This window comes from Peromyscus eremicus, chromosome 6, assembly GCF_949786415.1.
Source record: "Peromyscus eremicus chromosome 6, PerEre_H2_v1, whole genome shotgun sequence".
Lineage (NCBI taxonomy): Eukaryota > Metazoa > Chordata > Mammalia > Rodentia > Cricetidae > Peromyscus > Peromyscus eremicus.
In genome coordinates this window covers 36,398,212-36,423,847 of record NC_081421.1, presented here as the reverse complement: position 1 = coordinate 36,423,847, position 25,636 = coordinate 36,398,212, and the positions used below count along the sequence as shown (strand labels likewise).

General features: G+C 36.2%; 1 protein-coding gene and 1 long non-coding RNA gene across 2 annotated transcripts in view; one reads left to right on the top strand and one right to left on the bottom strand.

Annotated features, from left to right (window-relative positions):
* LOC131913047 (arylacetamide deacetylase-like 2) overlaps window positions 1-21,620 on the top strand; it is a 29,762-nt gene extending 8,142 nt beyond the window's left edge. The window contains exons 2-5 of the mRNA XM_059265399.1: window positions 6,776-6,998; window positions 10,430-10,499; window positions 11,981-12,152; window positions 21,018-21,620. Of these exons, the coding sequence (XP_059121382.1) occupies window positions 6,776-6,998; window positions 10,430-10,499; window positions 11,981-12,152; window positions 21,018-21,620 (1,068 nt within the window). The remainder of the gene's footprint in view (window positions 1-6,775; window positions 6,999-10,429; window positions 10,500-11,980; window positions 12,153-21,017) is intronic.
* On the bottom strand, window positions 1,158-16,397 carry LOC131913048 (uncharacterized). Its single transcript, XR_009379800.1, has 3 exons — window positions 16,274-16,397; window positions 10,525-10,605; window positions 1,158-1,296 (listed from the first exon to the last, which is right to left on the bottom strand). It is a non-coding gene; the product is annotated as an uncharacterized LOC131913048 (long non-coding RNA).
* Window positions 21,621-25,636: the final 4,016 nt, after the last annotated feature.

Below are 25,636 nucleotides of genomic sequence, written 5' to 3'. Positions count from 1 at the left end.
AAAAAGATGTACAACATAAGGACAATGAACTTGAAATTGTGACAATACACAAAAATATCTTAATCAGAAGTAGAAATGTGTAGTGCAATATGACAAAAATATCTTTAATTTGCATCAATATACAAAAATATTTTAAACAGAAGTAGGAACATATATACAATATAACAAATATAATTTTGAATTACTATCAATACACAAATTATCTTAGATAGGAATAGAAAAATAATTTTAGATTTATATCAATATACAAGAATCCATAATAATGCAAATTATCTAAAGCTGATAGTTGCTAAATTAGTTTACAAGTAGATATAATAATCTACCTTATCCTATCCTATCTATTCCCCTTTTTTCTATTCCAAATGAGATTCTTGAGTCTAACTTTATTGTTCCTCTCCCAACAACTTATAACCAATCCCTCACAGATGACAATTATGCATAACCTTGAGTAAAACAAAAAACTGTTGGGAGAGGGGATATCTTAGAATTGATTCCTGCTGTCAAGGGGTAATGGTATCTCTATGAGATCCTGTAGAAAACTAAAACAATGGTTAAATCTCTTGAGGGCTAGCTGTAACATTTGTTGCCCATCTCAGAGTAATGGGTAATGCTTATCTGAACTTCTGGCTGGATCGGTGTAAGAAGGTGAATCATCTCAGCTAGCCACCTTGGAATTGTCTTAAGGAGTAGTTAGTAGTCCAAAGCCAATCTTTGAGTGGTGTTTATAGGCTCAATGGCATTCTAATGAACCAGGTACGGTTGTTGTTGTGGGGCCCCATTATCTTTTTGGAGACTTCAGAGATCACTGTTAGGAAAATGTATTGTTCATGGTGGAAAACATAAACATTATTAATATCAAATCAGAAAGTTTATATTGTAAGACAGGAGTATATCTAAAGAAAGGTTTTTAAAGAGTCAAAAATAAGTATGAGGTGAAGGAGATTGTGACAACTAGGGTCCTTAGATTTTGGTTTTCTTTTGTCCCACAACAGGTTCTGTTATGAGACAGAAATTCTGAATTTTTCTTTTAACGAAATGCTTGGATATAGAGACGTAGAAAGCCACACTCCAACTTCAAAGCCAGCTTTAATTTTTAATTGAGTCAGGACTATAAATTTTTAGAGAAGTAAAGCAATTTTAATTTTTTATGTCTTGTAAAGGTAGGAGGGAATATTGGTACCATTAGGTCAAATTTTTCTTTGCTTGGTAATTTTTTCTGGAAAGTTTTCCCTTCTTCTTTAGATGTCTAGATGTCCAAGGTCTTTTGACTTCTTGAAAACGGGTATTTCTATTTTCCTGTAAAGACAAAAACAAAACCCTGCCTCAGTGCTTATTTGGTGAGTTTTCCTTTTGACTTGTAGAATTTTCACATCAGTGGATGAACTATCACTTTTACTTATTAACAGGTCTCTCCTGTACAAATCAAATCTTTATTAATTTTGATGGTATCCATAGCTTTTCTTCTCCTATGGAAACAAAAGTGAAACCCCTTCCCCAATGTAATCCATATCCTGGTTTCCAGTCTGAGGTCAACACATCTTTAAAGTACACAGGCTAATATAGTTTTTGTAGGTTTTTTCCTATTGTCCAATGTCTCTCTGCAGTTGTCCTTCCTTTCTCATTGGCATTTAGAAAATTTAAAGTTAATAAGGCATTATCCAATCTATCTCTTGGGGCATTTATCACCCTTTTCTATTTATTAAGCATGTCTTTTAGAGTTCAATTAGATCTTTCTACAACCATTTGTCCTGTACTATAATATGCAAAAAACTATTTCATTTCACTAGAGACAAGCTGGAGCATTTTCAGTCTTAATTTGTACAGGTATTCTCATGATGGTCATGACTTCTAATAGGTGTGTAATTACAGAATCAGTCTTTTCAGAACTCATTGCAGATGCCAATGAAATCCTGAAAACATATCTATTATATGGTGTACGTATTTTAATGTTCCAAATTCTGAAAAATGAGACATATTCATTGGCCAAATTTCATTTCTTTTTATACCTTTAGGATTATTTCCTGCAGGTGATGGAATTTGAATATACAAGGAACAAGTAGAACTTCTTTTTTTTACAATTTCCTTGGCTTGTGCCTTCCATTGATATCTCTTAACAGACTAAGAATTATTATAAATAAGCACCATGAAGGCAAAATTTACCATATCCTTTTCTTGTAGAGGTATAGTGAAAAAAAACAGTCTTTTAAGTCAATAACTACAATAGGCCATCCTTTGGGTAACAGAGAAGGCAAAGGCATTCCAGGCTGTAGAGAGCTCATTGGCTGAATTACTTTATTTATGGCTTTCAAATCTGTCAGAATTCTCCATTTTCCAGATTGCTTTTTAGTAACAAATATAGAAGAATTCAAAAAGCTGGTGGATTCTTCAAAATGTTGAGCATTTAGCTGCTCCTGAACTAGCCATTCTAATGCCTGTAGTTTCTGTGATGTCATAGGCCATTGCCCAACCCAGACAGGTTTGTCAGTTAACTATTTTAAAGGTAGGGTTGTTGGTACCTCTGAGAGATCAATAGCTGCTGTGCCCTGTTTTTGTACAGCCTAAATGGTCAGTGATTGATTTTTATAATGTCTTATAATATTACTCCCAGAAACATAAGTTTGTTTATAGTCCATTTCTGAGATGAGAGGAATATTAATCTAGGTATTCCATTGCTGTAATGAATCATGACCCCATAGATTCACTGCTACATCAGCTACATATGACCTCAGTTTTCTTGTCTGTCTTCTGGCCCTATACATTCAACCCACCTCATGCTTTGTTTTACCTGAGAGGGGGTTCTAATCCTCAAGAACTGAACATCTGCCTCCTGAAGAGGTCAATTTGGATGCCATGATTCTGGTGTAATTCATACACATCCTAAGCTTTGGTCTTTGATCACTTATAGAAGTCTGCCAAAATATTAATTTTATGGTTTCTCCTGGAATTTTGATTCATCTTCCAAAGCTGTTCTATCATCCAGAGCAGTATGGTATTTTACAATAGGCATTGAGAAGTTTCCTTCACAGTGACTGGGGATGACTGGACCATGTCTGACAAGTGGTCCTACAAGACTCTCCCAAGGTGTGTCAGGATGATTAAAAAGTTGCCTTCTTTGTCTCTTATTTATCTGCATTCACTGGTCCAATGTTGGCCTTTGCCACATCTTCCACATAATTCAAAAGGTTGGGGCCTTCTATTTAGGTCATCCCTAGAAAAACATTGCTTATAGGAATGCCCTGTCTGAGGTTTCTTTTTAGATGGCCTGATTTACCACAGATAAAACATTTGACTTTTTGATGTTTGAAAAATCACCTCTTCTATCCAGTATTCATATCTATAGTTATGAGATTTTGAAAAAATCACCTCTCCTATCCAGGATTCATCACTATAGTTATGAGACTCGATATTGACTATGTGTTGGATTCATTCTTCTATGGGTGCTGATCTGACTTTTCAAGACCCAAATATCTTTTTGCAATCTAAATTAGTGTTTTCAAAAGCCAAAGATTCAACTAGTACTCATCTAACTTCTGAATCTGATATGATTCTTTACAGCTGTACTCAATCTTTGCAAAAAGTCAGTGAAGGGTTCTTTTGAGCCTTGTATAACTTTAATGAATGGGTCAGTTCTTTTTCCTGACTCTTGAATCCTATCCCAAGCATTTAAGACTGCAGTACAGCATAGGGACAAGGTGTGTTCACCAAATGTAGCCTGATTATTTACATCAGCATAACGGCCTTCACCAAGTATTTGATCTTGTGGAAATCTCAATACTTCTAATCTTACCTTGCTATTCAAGGGCTTTAGCTTCTTCTCTCAAACAGCTTTTCCATTGTAACTGAGGACCATATTCTAATGCTGCTGAGACTGATTAATTCCAGTCATTTGGGGTGATTCTGTTCCTAGAGGACCACATATTCAACATCTGCCTCACATGTGCTGAATGCATACCATAGGAAACTATTGCTTCCTTAATATTTTTTAAATCTTTCATATGTATAGATTCCCATTTGCAGCCAGCATATACTTTGGAATAATTGTTTTACTGGCCTTACAAACAGTAACAAGATAAGTCATGGCAGGTGTGCTAACTAGCCTAGGCAGCCTATTTCTAATTATGTAAGATAAAAGTGAAGTTGACTCCCCTCTAACTCCTTTCATTTATGTCTGAAAGCTCCTTTTAATCAGTTTTAATAAGTTCTTCTAAGGTTTGGAATCTATTAGTAGTTGCCTTTTGTAGGGTTTGAATCTCCTGAACAGCAAGTGCTTCCAAAACTTTCATTAAATCAATCAGTTTCTTGTTCTTGTCATTCACATATAATTCTAAAGCTTCTATCTTATCTACCAAGGCTGTGTTGTCTTCCTTAGTGACTATCTGTATGGCTTGCAAATTACTCTCCAAAGCTTGGGTTCTTCCTGACAATTTCTCATAACCATTCTCCGTGGTCTGTGTAAATACCTCTAAAGTTTCTTCTTATCTATCAAGGCTGTCTTGTCTTCCTTAGTGACTATCTATATGTCTTGCAAATTACTTTCCAAAGTTAGTGTACTTTCTGCCAATTTCCCATAACCATTTTGTAAAGAATGTATAATTTTAGTCAATTTCTCATCTTTGGCACTGTTATCAAACCATTTCTTAAGGATAAAATATTAATTGACAGACTAATAGAAATTATATCAAAAAATGTATACATCCCAGGTAGGCTGCTCATCTCTTGTAACATTGCATCTACACTAGAAATTAGCAGGTGTCTAATTGCTTTTTGGTGAAATTTCCCACTATTGGCATGGAAAGGGTTTACAATTGTGAACTTTTTATTTATTTATTTATTTATTTATTTATTTATTTATTTATTTATTTATCAGTCTAAAATGTAAAGTAATCAAGTAATTTACCTGAGTTAAAATTAATTGTGTTAGGAATAAAAATCTTGATTGACCTGCAGACAGATCCAATATTAGGATGACTGGTACATGCAAAGAATTGGGGATGTAATAAAGATGTTTGGCCAGCAGGTATCACAGGTGTGGCACCAAAGAAGGTCGACTCAGGCTGACTTAGGCTCCCGGAATTGACTATGAACAAAAGTCCTACCTAGGCCAGCAACCTGGTAGCAGATTATTTACACTGAACAAATTTGGTTAGAGGGAGCACCTGAGAAATCTGTCTCAGGCCCTGCCCCAGTGCTGGAGCAGAGCAGAACCTGTATGGGGAAGGGGGCAGGCCAAGCAAAAATGGCTGGCACAGAGCAGACTGCTGGACCACTGGACCGCTGGAATGCTGGTGGAGCCCTGGCTCAAGTATGGCTGGCGGTGTGTGCAGAGCGGACCACTAGACTGGGTGAGCTGACCTCGGAGCACTGGCACCCGCTGCTGGGAATGGGAACATGGATGCCACAGGCTGCTAGGAGCAGGGCAGGGTTGCTCTGTTCCAAGTCAAGAGTGGGTGTTTTAAAAACGTGAATTTGGACACTGTTAAGCTGCATAGAGTTAGGCAGCCCCAAGCAGTGAAACACAGGCTTGGGGCGGGAGGATGCATGCAGCCGTGGGCATCTCTGGCAGAGTGGGAATTTCAAAAGGTAGAGTTTGGGCATGCTGGTTTGCTAGGGCCCGGTCACTGAGCAGACCAGCTATGTGTGGGCTGGGGAGGAAGGTTTAGAAGCTACACAGGTTAGACCACATGGATAACAGATAATTCGTGAAATCCACAGGTATCTGGGAAGAAGACTTATTTATTAAGAAATAAAATGGGGATCACGATCACGAATACAGAATAAGTAAAGATTGCTGCTGATCCAGCTGCTGTTCTGCCCAAGGGCAATGGGGACCAACTGCAAGCCGCTCTCTGCTGCTTGATCAGGCTCTCACCACCCAAGAAAGCTCATGACTCCTCCTACTCATCCTCAGTTCTTAAGCAGTTACATATGCAGACAGGATCACACCCTAGGACTTGTTACCCACAAGCCATTGGCAGAATGGAGGGCATTCCCACAACAAACAATGGTATTAGGTATAAGTTTCATCTTATGTAATGTGACTAAAATCCAGAAAGAACGTGATCGGTTACCCCATAATGTTCAAACCATGTTGAAAGAGTAGGTAAGTCTTGCTAGTCTGGTGGTTATTGTAGTTCTTGGGGTTCACAGTTGGGTAAAATTGATGATTACTTTCCTTCTCTGGTGTATACATTGCACTGTAAAGCCCTATAAAGCCTAGCAAGTAAGGATGAAGCTTCCAGGTCAATAGCAGCTTAATATCTCCAAACATTTATTTATTATTGTTGGACAGATTTATGCACTAACCTGATGAATCCCCTGTTCTCAGTCGTCTCTGTGTCTACTGGAATCCATTTTTTCTCAACAAGTTCCCTTCCTACTTTCATGTCTTGATTCTTCTGTGTGATCCAATGAGTTTAATAGAGTTTCTCCTTGAGAATTGGAAGGAGATTATTTACTATAGCAAGGGTAACTCATTAACAGCTATGGAGGAAAATGACTCCTTTTTCTTATTAAGCTATAACTACCATTTTTTTCTAAAGGGATGGGATTTTATTGACCCATCTGCCATCCATAATGAATTGTTTATGAACTCAGTTTTATGCTGGTCTGGAGCAGATAAACATATTGAGAATTTCATGCTACCAAAATACTGTTAGGAAATAAAATTAGTCTTCTAGAGTATTATCACACTGTTTACTTTTATCATTTCATGTGTGTGTGTATTTGTTATTATTAAAAAAAGTTTAATCTTTAAAATTTTGTCTTGTTTTTATAGGCCACATTATTTGAAAATGTAGGTCTTATGAAATATGAAGAAGTATTTTCAACTTTAGCAACAGTTCACTTTACAAAACCAGTTTCAGATGAAAACGTTACAGTGATTGACACAAACTTTAATGACATTTCTGTTCGTCTGTACTTGCCAAAAAGAAAATCTGAAAGACAGAGACCAGCTATAATTTTCATTCATGGTGGTGCCTTTGTCACAGGAAGCTGCAGTAAGTGTATTTCTGATGTGTGTAATGTTCATATATTCATATTCAAATAAGTGATGGGGATTGACAAAGTACTTATCAATATACTGATGACTTGAGTAATATGTGCTTCTTAAGTGAGATACATTGGAATTTATGAGCCATGGCTCACACGTATTTCATATTGGTAAGTAAAGCATTATGTGAAAATATGATTGTTTTATTAGAAAAACTTTACTTTTAAATAAACACACAGAGAGCCTAGACTTGAATATGTAAACAATAAACTCTAAATTCAGACTAAAATAATCTAATCAAATAAATTATATAAAACACTGACATGAGCCAGGTACTTTAATTGTTGGATCTGAAATAATATAATCACTGCCATACTGCAGTTAACATTTGTTCAAGTTGTAGATTATGATACAACAATAATATAAAGAATAACTTTGTATTAAAGTGATAAAATGAAATAATGCTGTTAATCAGTTACTGACTTGAACCTCTGTATTCCTCTCTGCAGGTGAGTGTAGTAGCTAAGACAGAGAGACACACAGGCAAACAGAGAGAAAGAGAGAGGGGGGGGGGGGAGGGAGAAAGAGAGACCATTTTAGACTTTTGATGACTTACGGATTCACTACGGAGCAAAGTGTTGAGATATTGTACTGTATACTTAACAGACATAAGAAACAAGTGATTACACTGTTTTCTTCAATGACCCTGTAACTTAATTATTATATTCAGTATTTTGTTTTCACGAACTGTGGCCATTTCGAGATAAGCAAAAATTAGGGGATGTGCCTAGTCTTATTATGACTTCATGTACCATGTTTGGTTGATATCCCTGGGAGGCCTGCTGTTTTCTGAAGGGAAAGGAGTAGGATTGGATCTGGAGGGGAGGGGAGGGAGGGGGAACTGGAAGGAAAGGAGAGAGGGGAAACTGTGGTCAGGATATAATAAATGAGAGAAGAATAAATGAAAAGTAAAAATAAAATAAATAAAAATGCTACTGTGTTCAGCTGGGCTGCCAACTGAGTGAGCATTTCTCAGTTATCACCAGTGTTGTGGGGGTGAAGAAACAAATGGATTAAAGAATGCTTTCAAAGTCACACAGTTAGAAAGCGGAGGAAGTAACAGTTTTATTAGCAGAAACCAGGGGATTCAGTCTCATGCTCCTGCTGAGCAGACCATCCATGCTCTCACTGTTTCTGGAAAATGCCCACTCTCAAAAGCAGTTAGTCCCTCTGTTTTACTCCAATGCGTTTTCTAAATTTCCATCCTGTTTCCAACCTTACATGCTCCTTCCAGCACCTAAGTCCATATTTTTAGCACTTCTCTCCTTACCCATCTCACACTTACTGGCATCTTACTGATCCCTTCTTCACTATTTTCTACTTACATTCTGGGAAAAGACATGTTTATATCTTTTGCTTTCCTTGGAACAGTTCCTTCCAAATCATCATCTGATTTGTGTTTCTTCTATCTGCAGCTGTACCCCCTTCATTGACTCCTAATGTATTGTCTTTCCTGCCTTGTCTTCTGTTGACCCTGTTGCTCTCTCCAGTTGTTACCTAGTTGTGCTTTATTTTCAGAGACATGTTTCCATGTCTGTCTCTTTCTCTCCTTTTAATTCTGTCTTTGAGCTGTGTAATCTGAAAGTAATGCCCTTTGCTACACTAATGTTTTTTACTATTATCTTGTATGAAATAAATTTATTTTTTTTCCTTACTTTACCCCTTCATTTGCAACTACAACTTTAAAACAAAAGAAAAGCTGAAACCATGGTGAAATAAGTTATTGTTTAGACTTTACAAATATTTAATGTTCCCACATTTTAATATTTCATTCTTTATCTGTTCATTCCAGGTTTTTCTCTTCTTTATTATTTACTTGTTTGCACCCTAGCCCCCATGCCCATCCTGTTTTCCATCTCTAACGTTGTTGCTGAACTGAAGTTCAATAAACTCAACTGTGGAATAGGCTGCATAACTGGCCATTAGTGAATCATGTGAATTCTTTAACAGATACATCATATTCTCTTCTTTAAGAGTATACAGGAAAATAAATAAGACCCCAACAACACAAGACTGGCCAATGTCCCTCAGTAGTGACCAACATGCTCTGCTTTACACTGTCATTTAGATCTTACACTTTCTGACATGTCCTGACCACAAAATTATGAGCGTCTTCTTGTTCCTGTCCACACTATGTAGATTATCGTTTAAATTACTTCCTGTTCTTTCATTCCTAGTTGTTCACCACTGTTTCTTCATTTCTCTTTCCTTCTTCCTCTGTCTTTCATAGTGTGAAAATATGGCCACATGAATTATTGATAAACATTTCCCATATGTTGACCACCTACTGATAAATATTTTGTCAAACATTGAAGTATAGATCCTCCATTCTTATTTTGTTATTTGGGCCACTTTCTGCCTCTGTTCAAACTTTATATTCAAACTATATTTGGTTACATATATTTCCCTGAACTTTGCAAAGTTTCATAAACTTTTTTTTTACTATAATTTGTAATTTTTCTCTAGTTTATTTGCTGGTGGTTATTTTGTTTTATATTTAACATGATGGATGCCAATTTATGCATTTTGGGGAAATTAATACATATTGCTAATTGAGAGAATCTTGACATTGCTATCTATTCAAAGCTTAATAAAACATTTTCCTTTTTTCCTCTTTCTAATTCTTTTTTTTTTTTCCGAGAGGTTTCTCTGTGTAGCTTTGCGCCTTTCCTGGAACTCACTTGGTAGCCCAGGCTGGCCTCGAAATCACAGAGATCCGCCTGCCTCTGCCTCCCGAGTGCTGGGATTAAAGGCGTGTGCCACCACCGCCCGGCCTCTTTCTAATTCTTATAAGTTGACTATAACTCTATTTCATCCATAGTTAACTTTTGTAAGGAACTACAAATGTAAGAACATGCTGTTACTTGATTTTAATAAAAATTAAATTGTCTCTTCTATTCAGAATGGTAATATGAAGTTTACTTATAAATTCATTAAATATGCATGACTTTACATAAATATGTATGCCTTTAGCAAAGGAAAAACTCATTTGTTTTAATTATGCTAAATGTGCATCTTGCTTTAAGTAAGTTGATGTGCCTTCATTGAAAAGTTCCCTAAAAAAAATAACTATAGTAAATCTCTGAGTTTGTGAAAATTATAGTACTGGCTACAATGTTATTTTCAACTTAATTCCACATTTCCCAATTCTTCTACCAAGATTTTTATGAAATAAGGTGATAATGAGTTGTAGACAATCTTATTTTCCTGAACTCTCACACAGCATTGCTCCTTATAACAACAAAAGTGGGGATTGCAGGGTTTCTGTCAATTAATCACAGTCTACATTTCTATCTACAATACCACACATAGGTATTGGTGGGTTTCCATTGTTTTTCACTTACAGTGCACCAATTATATTTAATTCTATTGTTTCAGAGATGTCAGCCTATGACGACCTGAACAGACGGACAGCAAACAAGCTTAATGCTATTGTTGTGGGAATAGAGTAAGAGAACGATAATACTTCTTACCACAGCCCTTGCATTCTCAACATAGACTTGGCTTTCTCAGGACTAGATAACCACCTCGGCTTCACAAGTAGCTTATTTTATCTGCAAGTAACATACACAGAAAGTATACTCATTATATGTTTGAGATGTTGGGTTTCATTTGACCTGGTTAAAGAGTGTAAAGTTGGTGTTGTTCTTGGTTCTAGTATTTTTTGTGTGGAAATGTTGGAAAAATTTCAATATTTTAAGACATTATCCAAATAATGTCTTATTATCCCATGACTTTTACCAACATTTTGAATAACATACAAAAATATGAGTAAGTACTTAATTACTTTATGAACTTTTATGTCCTCTGAGCTACTGAGAATCCATCCCATCAGGAGGATGAAAAGACTGCTGCACATCTAGATAATTCAATAGTGACATAGTGTAGAAATAGACTTACAGGATTGCAGACCTCACACAAAGTCACTGTAAAGAGTTCCATAGCTGAGGGTATATTAGGGGCAGGTAGGACATACTAGAGAGTTTAGCTCTGTCCTGCTCATAATTACTTGTTAATAGAACCAGACAAATTGAAGTTTTGAGAAGTATCTAAATTATAATAGTAAGAATAGTGTGCCTTTCCTGCAATAATTTTAGTCAAATTTAACACATAATCATTTTTAATAAGCTTTTTAAATGGTGTGATATAGTGTATAGTGTTTAAGAATTATACATGATTTTTGGTACATGCTGTTCTTTACTTTGCAGAGTAATGATATTTGTATGTCATTTGCTCATATTATGCTAATTTTCAAATATTTAAGACACAGATTGAAAAACAAATATCTGCAAGAAACATGTCGTGGATATTGTTTACTATAAGCATGGGAATATTCTACTAATTCTAACAGGTATTAAGATGATAGAGTTAAAAAAATGTGATACCCCAATTGAGGTGTCCTCCAAAGACAGAATACACACACACACACACACACACACACACACACACACACACACACACTTAGAATGTTCATAATTCGTAATGACTATGGTGATTTAAAATCTGATATTCAATTTGTAATATGAAATTCTACTATTTTGTAGAAAATGGACGTACATACATTTCTAATTAAAGTCATCTGTCAATAATTTAGTCTGATATTTTCTGCGGTAAGATTTCTGGGGTAATCTTATCAATGATTCTGAATTGCTTTTGAGTCACCAAGCACACTGAGGGCCACTGAAGCATACAGGCTTCACAGGATGAACACACCTGTCTCACTTGTTCCTCCTTAGAACCAATACCTGGAACCCTGAACCTGAATCTATACCTGACTTTAAGATAGAAGCTACCCATGAGCTTGGGGGTTATTGGTGAGATTTAGGATTCAAAGTAAGGTCAAGATATCAGTGTATCTATTGATGAGAGATATTTAGTTGTATTATAACAAGGGATTTTATTGTGGTTTTGCTTGATTTTCCTCTAAAGCTACAGGCTTGCTCCTCAGTATCCATTCCCAGCTGCACTTGAAGATTGTATTTTTGTGATCAAGTTCTTTCTCCAGGATAAAGTGCTTGCAGAATATGGAGTGGATGCCACTCGAATCTGCATTACGGGAGAAAGTTCTGGGGGAACCTTGGCAGCAACAGTGGTTCAACTGGTACGTTGTATGTATTATATATGTTTTAATCCTAACATAAAAGAAGCAGTGTTTTATGTGTATTTGCCGTACTTTTAAACTGTTATCTGAGAAATTTAAACTAAAGAGGATTATCCATTTTGCACATTACTTTAGATGTAGCTTTAATTGTCTAATGCTAAGGAAAGGTTTTACAACCCTACTTATTTTTTAGGGAGGAGAGGCGTGGGCATTGAATCCAGGGTTATGTGCTTACCAGGCAAGGGCTCTACCACAGCACTATGCAACCTTCCCTTTTAAACTTACTGTTTCAAAATAGGTTTTTTGATAAGATTCTCTGAGGTTCCCATAGTTTGTGCAGGCCTTGAACTTGTGAGCATCCTGCCTCAGCAACTCAAGAACATCGTATTAGAAAACTGTCACACTGGCCATGGCTCAACATGGCTTACCTTGCCAATGTTAGGAAAAGGTTCAACATCATCTATGAACCACTCTTTTATACAATAAAGGATTATGTGTTAATAACTTATTGATTTTCTATTGATAAACTATTAAAGTTTTCAATATTTTTGTATCACTGTCATTGATGAGTGTTTGGTTACTTTTTTTTTCTCCAAGACTAAATATCTGACAAGAAACAATTTAAGGGAAGAGAGGATATAACAGCTCCTGGTTTGGAACTTTCAGTGCATCATGGCCTGGAAGGGTGACAGTGGGAGTGGCCTTTGGCTGTGGTGGTTGAAGTGTAAAGCTGTTGGCTCTCATCTCTCAAGTCTAGAAATCAGAAAGAGATGCTTGCTGGTACTAAGCTTCATTTCTGAATTACCAGTCCTCTTCTTTTCTGAAAACAAAAACTTGTAAGATGATGATTTCATGTTCAGGGTGAATCTTTACTCCTTAGTTAATTCTCTCTAAAATACTCTCATAGACACTTCTAGAGGTGTGCTTCATTCTCCTATATGATTCTAAATTCAGGTGAGTTGATATTGACCAGTAACCATGGCAATGTGGCAAACATACAGATTGTCATAGATAACATTGGACAATAAATCATGCTTATATAGAAGAATTCCTACTGTAATAAAACAAAGTTACCTGATACTAAAATTCTTGCTGAGCTGAGCTAAATAATCACTGCCCAATTGGTGATATTTTGAAAAGCAATCCCAGTACAACACATGACTCATACTTCCCCAAATGCTTTTGTAGAACAAAATGAATATGTTGTATCATTTATACTGCATAGATTGGCTTCCCCTTATAAAGTAGATATAGTCTCAAAGTTTATATTTTTTGAATTTTACTGGATACTTCTATTTTATTTAAAATTTACTTCAATCAATAATATATGTTTCTTTTTTGAAGACTAGTTAATTCATTTTAAAACAACTATCCCTTTGATTATTCAAACATTTTGAAATGCCATCTCATATAAGCCTGTAAATTACTCAAATTTTTTCTTGAAACATTTTGACGTTCTGTTGGTGAGGTAATCAGTACATGAACAGGCTCTTAGAATAACAGAATTTAAAAAAAAAAAAACTTCTAAAACAGGTCATGGTTTTTCTAGTAGAAAAACAAAATATAGATGGACTAGAGTACAAAATATTTGTGTTCTCATGTTTTAAAGAAACACGGCGGCCCGATGATATGGCTCAGAATGTAAAGGTACCTGCTGCCAAGTTGGAAGGCCTAAATGTGACTTCCAGGACCCATATGGTGGCAAAAATTAACCAAATCCTAAAAGTTATCATCTTCAGGTGGTGGTATATTATTCTCTAACATACCATCAGAAAAAACAAAGCCCTGACACTATTCTAAACTATGTGGCCCAAAACAAACATAAAGAATTAGAGATTAAAAATGTGTCACTTCAGTAGGGAGCAGCACTGTGATGTCTTCATATGAATCTCAAAGTTCACAAGGTTCTACCAAATCATTTAGAAAGATGAAATGATGATGAATGGGTTAGTTCAATAAAGACATATGGATAAATAGGCAGATTTGTGATGACTCATAAAGTGTCAGAAGTGAAGAAATTTAAAAAAAACTAAAGTGATGAATAAAGACAGACCACCTTCTCCCCAACTGAATAAGCGTTTAGGCACAAACTTGTATCAACAAATGCTTTATATATATATAATGTGTGTATTTACAAGTGCTTGTTCATGTGTATGCTCATACATGCAGAAGTCAGAGGTTGACTCTGGATGTCTTCCTCTATATTCCTCTACCATATTTTTGAAACTGGGTCTCTGACTGGGCCTGAGATCGCTGAGTCAGCTAGATAGGCTGCCCTGTTAACTTTGGGGATCCCCTTGTGTCCACCGTATCCTCACAGTGCTGGGTAACAGGCACCTGCTGCTGTGCCCAGCTTTCTTGGTTCTGACCATCTGTACCCAGGCCTTCAAACTTGTATCAACAAATGCTTTACTGGGAGTGCCGTCTCATTTCTCATTCATTTTATTATATATTTCAATTTAAAGTTAAGACAAAACTACATAATAACCTTGGTGTTCTTCAAGTACAAATATGTGTGCTAGCTCTCTTGGCGGCCACCATCCTGCTCCTTATGAAAGAACTATCACAATTCTGCCATAATTCTGAAGCTATGTTCAAGGCAGAATTGTTTTCTACTCTTCTGAGAGGTTGCATTTTATCTAGAAAATTCCCATTCCAAAGCCACTGGGAAGGAACAAGGACTCAGGAAAGATTCTCTTAGGGAAATTTTTATTTCTTCATTTTCTTCCTGAACTTGTAAGAGCCCTTTTCTATTCTCCTGCAATTTGAAGTTAGTCAGACGGTTAACCTTGTGATGAGCTAATGAGATTTCATTAAATTCTTTCATTTCCTTTGCTTATGAAGTCAGTCTTGAGAACATTTTGCATACCTTGGAATACCCAAAGAATGGCAGTGTATACATTCACTGATGCACAACTGCTCGACAGGCTGGAGCTGGTTAAGTATTCATGCTTACAAGTAAAGGCTAGATTCACTGCTGAGGAGTGCACAAGAAGAATGTAGCTACAGACTCAGGACTCCTCTTATTTCTGATAAGAAACAGGCTACACATGCAACATTCCACATCCTTCTCTGCTATTCTGGTTTCCATAAATTGTTTTCTATATCTTCTATCACTTCTATCATGCCACATTACTTAGATAAATATTAGGTGTTTCCTTTAGCATGCCAAGTTCCATCAGATTTTATATGTGGGTTTTGGCATTTGCATTACATTATATTTGTAGTTTTGGCTCATTGTATTACTTAGGTCAAAAATTATTTTAGGGAAACTAGACATAGTAATACATGCTAATTTGTAGAACACTTAGGAGATTGAGACACGGGGACTATGTTCTCACACAACTTGAGATGCACAACATAACCCTATCAAAAACAACAAAAGCTAAATTTCTTTAACGAAACAAGCAAAAAGATCATTATAGCTATTTTATCATCATTACTAGGGTACTCCTGATCTTCCTGATCATATTCCTGTTTGGTTGTCATATGTGAATAAATGTGTGAGCAACAGAATATGCATTCACAGGTGAAAGTGGGATGACATGCTCTTGTGTCTCTAAATTAGAGTAAATTTTATAGGAAAAATCACCAAAAATGTTTCAGCTTAATAAATTTATTTTACCACAGGGTATTACAGTGAATATACCAATCCTTTTGTTTGAAAGCTATTGACTCATGAATACTTATTATATGTCTAGCTACAAAATGATCCAGAATACAAAGACAGAATTAAGGCACAAGCCTTGATATACCCTGGCCTACAATCGCTTGATACTTTTCTGCCATCTCATCGAGAGTATAAACATGGTCCAATTCTGTCCAGAGAGATGACAATTAAGTTGGTATGCCTGTATGTGACTGAAGACAAAGCTCTGTTCCAGGCCGCACTGAGAAACGAACACATGCCTGAAGGATCAAGACACCTGTTCAAGTTTGTTAACTGGAGTGACTTCCTTCCTGAGAAGTTTAAAAAGAACCATGTTTACACTGAGCCTATTCTTGGAAAACTGACTGACACCTATCCAGCACTTGTGGATAGCAGAGCATCCCCTTTGCTAGCCAGTGACTCCCAGTTACAGAGTTTGCCCCTGACCTACATCATCACTTGTGAACATGACCTTATAAGAGATGATGGTCTCATGTATGTCACACGGCTTAGAAATGTTGGGGTTCCAGTTACTCATGACCACATAGAGGAAGGAATCCATGGAGCCATGTCATTTACCAGAGCTCCAGTGTTTTTACATCTAGGATTAAGAATGAGAGATAGGTATATTAGTTGGTTAGAAGAAAATTTATAAACAAATCTTACATGTAGCTAGGCAGTCCATATGATGAATGAGAATGGCTTTTGGATAAAGCTTCATTTCAATTTGAATGAAGATTATTGTGTATGTTTGAGGAAATTACTTCATCTTCTCAATCTTAAAAATTGTGCTAAAATGAGAATGTTCATGTCATTATTCCCATTAATTATTGTTTGTTAGGAAAGATGTACTCTGAGTATTCAAAAATGGTAGGATAATGAAAAAATGTGATAAGATTCACGAATGTGATATGAAAGGAGTTATGAGGACTGGGTGGGTTGGCATATTACTCTTCAGCATTCTAGAGGCAATAATATGTGAGATCAAGACCAGGCTGGTCTTTATAACTAATTCTCCTCTACTCATTGCTATACAGAGGCATGCAGTCTCAAAAAAAAAAAAAAATCTTCAAAAAAAGTAAACAAAAGAAGCCATGAAGGAGGAGAAAGTCTGGTAAAGAACTATTACAAAGACATTCTTATGGACCAAGCATTATACTGTACTTTTGCCATGTTTTTTCCAGTCACGTTTTGTCCATACATTATTTTGGTCTGCTCTAGGTAAACTAAGTTAATGTTCTTTTCACTCATTTCCCATGAAAATTGTATACTGCTTTTTACAAAAATGTTTTGTGTATTGGAGGAAAAGGTTAATATCTGGATTGTAGGGTTGGGGATTTAGCTCAGTGGTAGAGCGCTTGCCTAGCAAGCGCAAGGCCCTGGGTTCGGTCCTCAGCTCGAAAAAAATAAAAAAATAAAAAAAATAAATAATATCTGGATTGTAAATTATTCCTAAAGCTTAAATATTTACTCATACTTTTGTAATATCAAATTTGAAGGTACCTATGTGGATTGCATTCACTGATAAAGTGTCTCTTGATGCATGATGGTATACAGCCAACTGTAGATTGCAGGTGGAGTTATTTAGAGTATTCTCTTGAGTTTCTGTAGTGAATAGTTGTGCATACAAAGGCTGCATATTCAGGGAGTTATCTGAGTTGGTGATTTCCAGACCTGTTTGCTTCCCTATGATAATTGGACCTATGCTCCTGTCAGCATAAATCAACTCATAAATATCTGTATTTCAGCCGGGAAGTATTGAAGTTAATGTTTAATTTTCTTATGTCCTAGTGCTTCTGCTTTTTGTGCATGGTTGTTTGAACTTGCTTGTGCTTTTTTTCTAATGACAAATAAACTTTCTGAAATGGAAGCTAAGTGTATTATATGGATTTAGCTGGAAATGTGACTTTCATCTCCAAACACATTTTCATTAGGGCTTTTCTTCAGCTTGAACATTTTTGTTCATGTCAACTATGATTCACTCATATGTAAGAGTTGCCTGTGTGTGGGACAGTGGCCAGTAGGGAGAAATGACATTCTTCTACATAGGCACAAATGTGAATGAAACAGACTTATCTGATGAGTCTTTCTAAGAAAAGATGAGAGGCCTGAAAAGGCCATGTATGCTCATGGTAATTGACAGACATAAGAGACTAGGTAAAATAGGAAAATACTAAACATGAGATTTATAAGGGAAACAATAGACTCAAACCCAAATCACCAACAGCAGAAAAGAGGGGAGAATTTTCCATCCATTCAGATGTGGGTCTGGCCATGTCAGGACCTCAGACATTGAAATCTGTACCTGGAATCCAGTCTAGCTAACACATGAACAAAACAGTGGAGATTAGTGCTGGGAGGAAGGAGATGTCCTGGAGAAGCAATGTACACAATAGCTAGGAAATTCATGAGGGAAGACTGACACCTGCTGATGCCCAGGCAGAAAACAACCCAACAAGCAGTCTGTTGGAATAAGAAGACACTGCCTGCTCACAAACTGGTTTAACAAGTTTGAACCAGTCTCAATGGGACAAGAACCTCCTTACATCAAATTATAATGAGAACACCAAGTATACAGAACAAACAATAGAATAAACAGGACAAAAGTGACAACTTATGTGTAAAATGAAACCCAACAGAAGAGCAGAAACTAAGCTTCAAGGGAAGCTGGAATGAGATATTCCATCTGAAAGATAGTAACTGCCAACTCTGATTACTGACTCTAGCAGAGCTCTCCTTCACAAATGGAAGAGAAAGAAAAACTTTCCATGTTAAACATAACTAAAGAACTTCATGACAACTAAGCCAGTTCTATTGAAGTAGGTCTGTGATTGGAAAGAGGACTCAGACTGTTCCTATCCCTGAGAGTCCAAATACTTCCCCTAAAAGGAGTGATGTAGGTTTGTTTCTAAGTGAATACTTTACAGAAACCTTCACTCCTTGGATGTCCCCAGACTTGGTCCCTCCTCTGCTAATTTGGGCAAATGGGAAACTATGGAAGTGAAATGGGGTTCCACGGAGCAAGAGAAAATTGTTCATCTGAGGTCTGTAATCTATTTCTTTATATCTGAAAAGCAGTTTTGGACATAAAACTGTATTCTATTTTTAACTGGATTATTTGTCTTGATGTTATTTTTAGTTCTTTATATACTTTTGAATATTAATACTCTGTAAGAAGTGTAATTGTCAAAGATCGTTTCCAATTTGGTAGCTTGTCACTTTGTCCAAACGATGGTGTCCTTTGTCATAGAAAAGCTTTTCAGTTTCATAAAGTCCCATTTTTAATTTTCAGTCTTAATGCATGTGCTATTGGTGTACTGTTTAGAAAGTCTCTTCCTGTGCTAATGAGATCAAGAATATTCTCTACTTTCTCTTCTATCAGATTCAGACTATCTGGATATTGCATGATATTTTGTTCGTGTTCTGACAAATAAAGCTTGCCTGAAGATCACAGGGCAGAGCTAGTCACTAGGTAACCATAGAGGCCAGGCTGTGGTGTCACACTCCTTTAATCCCAGCACTTGAGAGAAGAAAGCAGGAAGATCAAGAGTTCAAGGCCACCCTGAGCTACACAAGATTGATCCAATCTAAAAGAGAAACAGAGCCTGGCAGTAGTGGTACATGCCTTTAATCCCAGAACTAGGGAGGTGGAAATAGGAATATAAGGGGGGTGGAGACAGGATCTTGGGCCATTCAGTCTGAGGATTTCTACAGACAGGACTCTCGTCCATACTCCATTTCAGTCTCAGATTTCTTAGAGGTAAAAAGTCTCTAGTGGCTTCTTGGATTTTTCAGCTTTCACCCCAATATCTGACTCTGGGTTTTTATTTAATAAGACAAATTAGGGTCATGCTTCATCTGGAGGCCACTACATTGAAAGATAGTGGAGACGGATATATGGGAAGTTTTGCAGGTAGGAGAAATGTTTTAATTAACTTAAAATCTCAAAAAAAATTTTAAAACTCAGGAAAATATTTTTTCATATAATCAAATGATATTAAAAACAAAACTTAAAAATTTTATGGAAAACAACAAAGATATTTATAAATAGTGTTATTGGCATACATTAAGAAACTAGATATACCTCAAATAAATAATTTAATGATGAACTTTAGAAACCTGAATTGAGAAGTGCAAGTAGTCCCAGCATTTAGGAGGCACAGAGAGGTAGATCTCTGACGTAGAGGCCAGCCTGGTCTACTGAGTGAGTTTCAGTATAACCAGGGCTGCACAAAGTAATCTGTCTCGAAAAACCAAACCAAAACCAAGAAGAAGAAGAAGAAGAAGAAGAAGAAGAAGAAGAAGAAGAAGAAGAAGAAGAAGAAGAAGAAGAAGAGCAAGACAAACACCAATTAGTAAAAGGAACCAGTATAAGTATAATTAGGGCATATTGTAGCCTATGCAAATGAAAACAAAACAAGACCTAAACACCAACAACACAAACACCCACTTACTACTTGGGCCTGTAACTAAATAGAGTTCTCAAGAGAAAAAAAATATAAATGGACAAATGGCAGAGAATTTTTTTTCAATATCCTTGTCTGTGAGGAATACTCAAAACAAAAAATACTTTGAGACTTCACATTATCTCAATAAGAATGACTAAGAGCAGCCCTTATCTTCTATCACTTCTATCATGCCACATTACTTAGATAAATATTAGGTGTTTCCTTTAGCATGCCAAGTTCCATCAGATTTTATATGTGGGTTTTGGCATTTGCATTACATTATATTTGTAGTTTTGGCTCATTGTATTAGGTCAAAAATTATTTTAGGGAAACTAGACATAGTAATACATGCTAATTTGTAGAACACTTAGGAGATTGAGACACGGGGACTATGTTCTCACACAACTTGAGATGCACAACATAACCCTATCAAAAACAACAAAAGCTAAATTTCTTTAAAGAAACAAACAAAAAGATCATTATAGTTATTTTATCATCATTACTAGGGTACTCCTGATCTTCCTGATCATATTCCTGTTTGGTTGTCATATGTGAATAAATGTGTGAGCAACAGAATATGCATTGTTTCTTCACAGATGAAAATGGGATGACACGCTCTTGTGTCTCTAAATTAGAGTAAACTTTATAGGAAAAATCACCAAAAATGTTTCAGCTTAATAAATTTATTTTACCACAGGGTATTACAGTGAATATACCAATCCTTTTGTTTGAAAGCTATTGACTCATGAATACTTATTATATGTCTAGCTACAGAATGATCCAGAATACAAAGACAGAATTAAGGCACAAGCCTTGATATACCCTGGCCTACAATCGCTTGATACTTTTCTGCCATCTTATCGAGAGTATGAACATGGCCCAGTTCTGTCCAGAGAGATGACAATTAAGTTGGTATGCCTGTATGTGACTGAAGACAAAGCTCTGTTCCAGGCCGCACTGAGAAATGAACACATGCCTGAAGGATCAAGACACCTGTTCAAGTTTGTTAACTGGAGTGACTTCCTTCCTGAGAAGTTTAAAAAGAACCATGTTTACACTGAGCCTATTCTTGGAAAACTGACTGACACCTATCCAGCACTTGTGGATAGCAGAGCATCCCCTTTGCTAGCCAGTGACTCCCAGTTACAGAATTTGCCCCTGACCTACATCATCACTTGTGAACATGACCTTATAAGAGATGATGGTCTCATGTATGTCACACGGCTTAGACATGTTGGGGTTCCAGTTACTCATGACCACATAGAGGAAGGAATCCATGGAGCCATGTCATTTACCAGAGCTCCAGTGTTTTTACATCTAGGATTAAGAATGAGAGATAGGTATATTTGTTGGTTAGAGGAAAATTTATAAACAAATCTTACATGTAGCTAGGCAGTCCATATGATGAATGAGAATGGCTTTTGGATAAAGCTTCATTTCAATTTGAATGAAGATTATTGTGTATGTTTGAGGAAATTACTTCATCTTCTCAATCTTAAAAATTGTGCTAAAATGAGAATGTTCATGTCATTATTCCCATTAATTATTGTTTGTTAGGAAAGATGTACTCTGAGTATCAAAAATGGTAGGATAATGAAAAAATGTGATGAGATTCACGGATGTGATATGAAAGGAGTCATGAGCACTGGATGGGTTGGCATATTACTCTTCAGCATTCTAGAGGCAATAATATGTGAGATCAAGACCAGGCTGGTCTTTATAACTAATTCTCCTCTACTCATTGCTATACAGAGGCATGCAGTCTCAAAAAAAAAATCTTCAAAAAGAGTAAACAAAAGAAACCATGAAGGAGGAGAAAGTCTGGTAAAGAACTATTACAAAGACATTCTTATGGACCAAGCATTATACTGTACTTTTGCCATGTTTTTTCCAGTCATGTTTTGTCCATACATTATTTTGGTCTGCTCTAGGTAAACTAAGTTAATTGTTCTTTTCACTCATTTCCCATGAAAATTGTATACTGCTTTTTACAAAAATGTTTTGTGTATTGGAGGAAAAGGTTAATATCTGGATTGTAAATTATTCCTAAAGCTTAAATATTTACTCATACTTTTGTAATATCAAATTTGAAGGTACCTATGTGGATTGCATTCACTGATAAACAGTGTCTCTTGATGCATGATGGTATACAGCCAACTGTAGATTGCAGGTGGAGTTATTTATAGTATCCTCTTGAGTTTCTGTAGTGAATAGTTGTGCATACAAAGGCTGCATATCCAGGGAGTTATCTGAGTTGGTGATTTCCAGACCTGTTTGCTTCCCTATGATAATTGGACCCATGCTCCTGTCAGCATAAATCAACTCATAAATATCTGTATTTCAGCCGGGAAGTATTGAAGTTAATGTTTAATTTTCTTATGTCCTAGTGCTTCTGCTTTTTGTGCATGGTTGTTTAAACTTGCTTGTGCTTTTTTTCTAATGACAAATAAACTTTCTGAAATGGAAGCTAAGTGTATTATATGGATTTAGCTGGAAATGTGACTTTTATCTCCAAACACATTTTCATTAGGGTTTTTCTTCAGCTTGAACATTTTTGTTCATCTCAAATATGATTCACTCATATGTAAGAGTTGTCTGTGTGAGGGACGGTGGCCAGTAGGGAGAAATGACATTCTTCTACATAGGCACAAATGTGAACGAAACAGACTTATCTAATGAGTCTTTCTAAGAAAAGATGAGAGGCCTGAAAAGGCCATGTATGCTCATGGTAATCAGCAGACATGACAGACTAGATAAAATAGAAAAATACTAAACATGAGATTTACAAGGGAAACAATAGACTCAAACCCAAAGCACCAACAGCAGAAAAGAGGGGAGAATTTTCCATCTATTCTAGATGTGGGTCTGGCAATGTCAGGACCTCAGACATTGAAATCTGTACCTGGAATCCAGTCTAGCTAACACATGAACAAAACAGTGGAGATTAGTGCTGGGAGGAAGGAGATGTCCTGGAGAAGCAATGTACACAATAGCTAGGAAATTTATGAGGGAAGACTGACACCTGCTGATGCCCAGGCAGAAAACAACCCAACAAGCAGTCTGTTGGAATAAGAAGACACTGCCTGCTCACAAACTGGATTAACAAGTGTGAACCAATCCCAATGGGACAAGAACCTCCTTACATCAAATTATAATGAGAACACCAAGTATACAGAACAAACAATAGAATAAACAGGACAAAAGTGACAACTTATGTGTAAAATGAAACCCAACAGAAGAGCAGACTTCTCATCAGAAACTAAGCTTCAGGGGAAGCTGGAATGAGATATTCCAACTGAAAGATAGTAACTGCCAACTCTGATTACGATATCTAGCAAAATTATCCTTTTGAACCTGGAAGAGAGAGAAAAACTCTCTATGCTAAACATAACTAAAGATGCTCATGGCCACTAAGTCAGCTCTACTGAAGTAGGTTCATGATTGGAAAGGGGACTCAAACTGTTCTTATCTCTGAGAATCCAAATACTTCCCCTAAGAGGAGTGATGTAGGTTTGTTTCTAAGCGGATCTTTTACAGAAAACTCCACACTTTTGATGTCCCCAGACTTGGTCCCTTTCTCTGGGAATGTGGATAAATGGGAGACTATGGAAGTAAAATGGGGCTCCACAGAGCAGGAGACAATCACTCATCTGATGGCTGTAGCCCCTTTCTTTCTACTTGAAAGGCAGTTTGGGACACAAAACTGTATTCAAATTTTGTAATTTGATTATTTGTCTTCTTGAGGTCATTTTCAATTCTTTATATATTTTGGATATTAACACTCTATCAGATGTGCAATTGTTTAAGATCATTTCCAATTATGTAGCCTGTCACTTTTTTCCAAATGATTATGTTCTTTGTCATAGAAAAGCTTTTCAGTTTCATGAAGTCCCATTTTTAATTGTTGGACTTAGTGTCTGTGCTATTGGTGTACTGTTTAGACAGTCTCTTCTTGTGCTAATCAGATTAAGAATATTCTCCACTTTCTCTTCTATCAGATTCAGATTATCTGGAGGCCAGTGCATTGAAAGATAGTGGGAAGAGGATTATGGGAAGGGTTGGAAGGAGAAGAAATGTTGCAACAATTAACTTATAATCTGGAAAAAATTTAAATCAGTAACAAAATAAATTTTCATAGAATCAAATGAAATTAAAAACAAAACATAAAGGAAACTTATTGTACAAAACAAAGATAGTTATAAATTGCTTTAAGTGCATACATTCAGAAACTATTTAATGATGTACTGTTGAAACCTGGATTAAGAAGAGCAAGTAGTCCCAGCATTTAGGAGGCAGAGGCAGGTAGATCTCTAAATCTGAGGCCAGCCTGGACTACAGGGTGAGTTTTAGTATAACCAGGGATACTGGTTATACTGAAAGAAACCCTGTCACAAGAAACCAGAACAAAAAAAAAAAAAAAAAGAAAAGAAAAGAGAGAGCAAGTCAAACCCCAATTAGTAAAAGGAACCATTATGATTAGTACATGTTCTAGCCTATGCAAATGAAAACAAAGCAAAACAAAACAAACCAAGAACACAAACAACCCACTTACTACCTGGGCCTGTAACTAAATAGAGTTCTCAAGAGAAAACAACACAACTGGACAAATGGCAGAGAACTTTTTGTTGAACATCCTTGTCTGTGAGGAATACTCAAAACAAAAAATACTTTGATACTTCACATTACCTCAATAAGAATGACTAAGAGCAGCAAATAAACAAAAGGTAATGCTAGAGTGGGAATGGAGAAAGGGAAATACTTATTCACTGTTAGAGCACTGCCAACTGGTACAACCACTATAGAAATCAGTATGAAGTTTCCTCAAAAATCTAAAAATATATCTACCATATGTTCCATCTATACCATTCCTGTACATATTCCCAAAGGACTCTATATCCTACCCAAAATACACTTGTTTATCCATTTTCATTATACTCTATTCTCAATACAAAAAAAAAATGGAAATAGCATAGATAGTCATTAACTGAGCAATTGATAATGAAATATACACAAAGAAATATCACTCCATTTAAAAAAATAGAATTATAAAATCCATAAGTAGGAGGATGGATACTGAAATAATAGTTCTGAGTGAAGTAACTCAGGCCCAGAAACACACTTCTGCTTGTTTGCACGCACATGCGCGTGCTTTTTTTTTAATCTTTAGTAAATGTGTTTAAACTGGTGTACACATAGAAATCAGAAAACTGATATGGCAATGGAAGGATTTCCAGAAAACAGATGGTATGAAGAGGGAAAGGAATAATGGAATAGGAAGGTTTTGTAGAGTGAAGGATTGACAGGCAGGCTAACGGGGGAGTATGAGGAGGGACAACAAACAAAACATTTCATATGCCTTATAGAAATCTACTGTTTTAGAAGCTTCC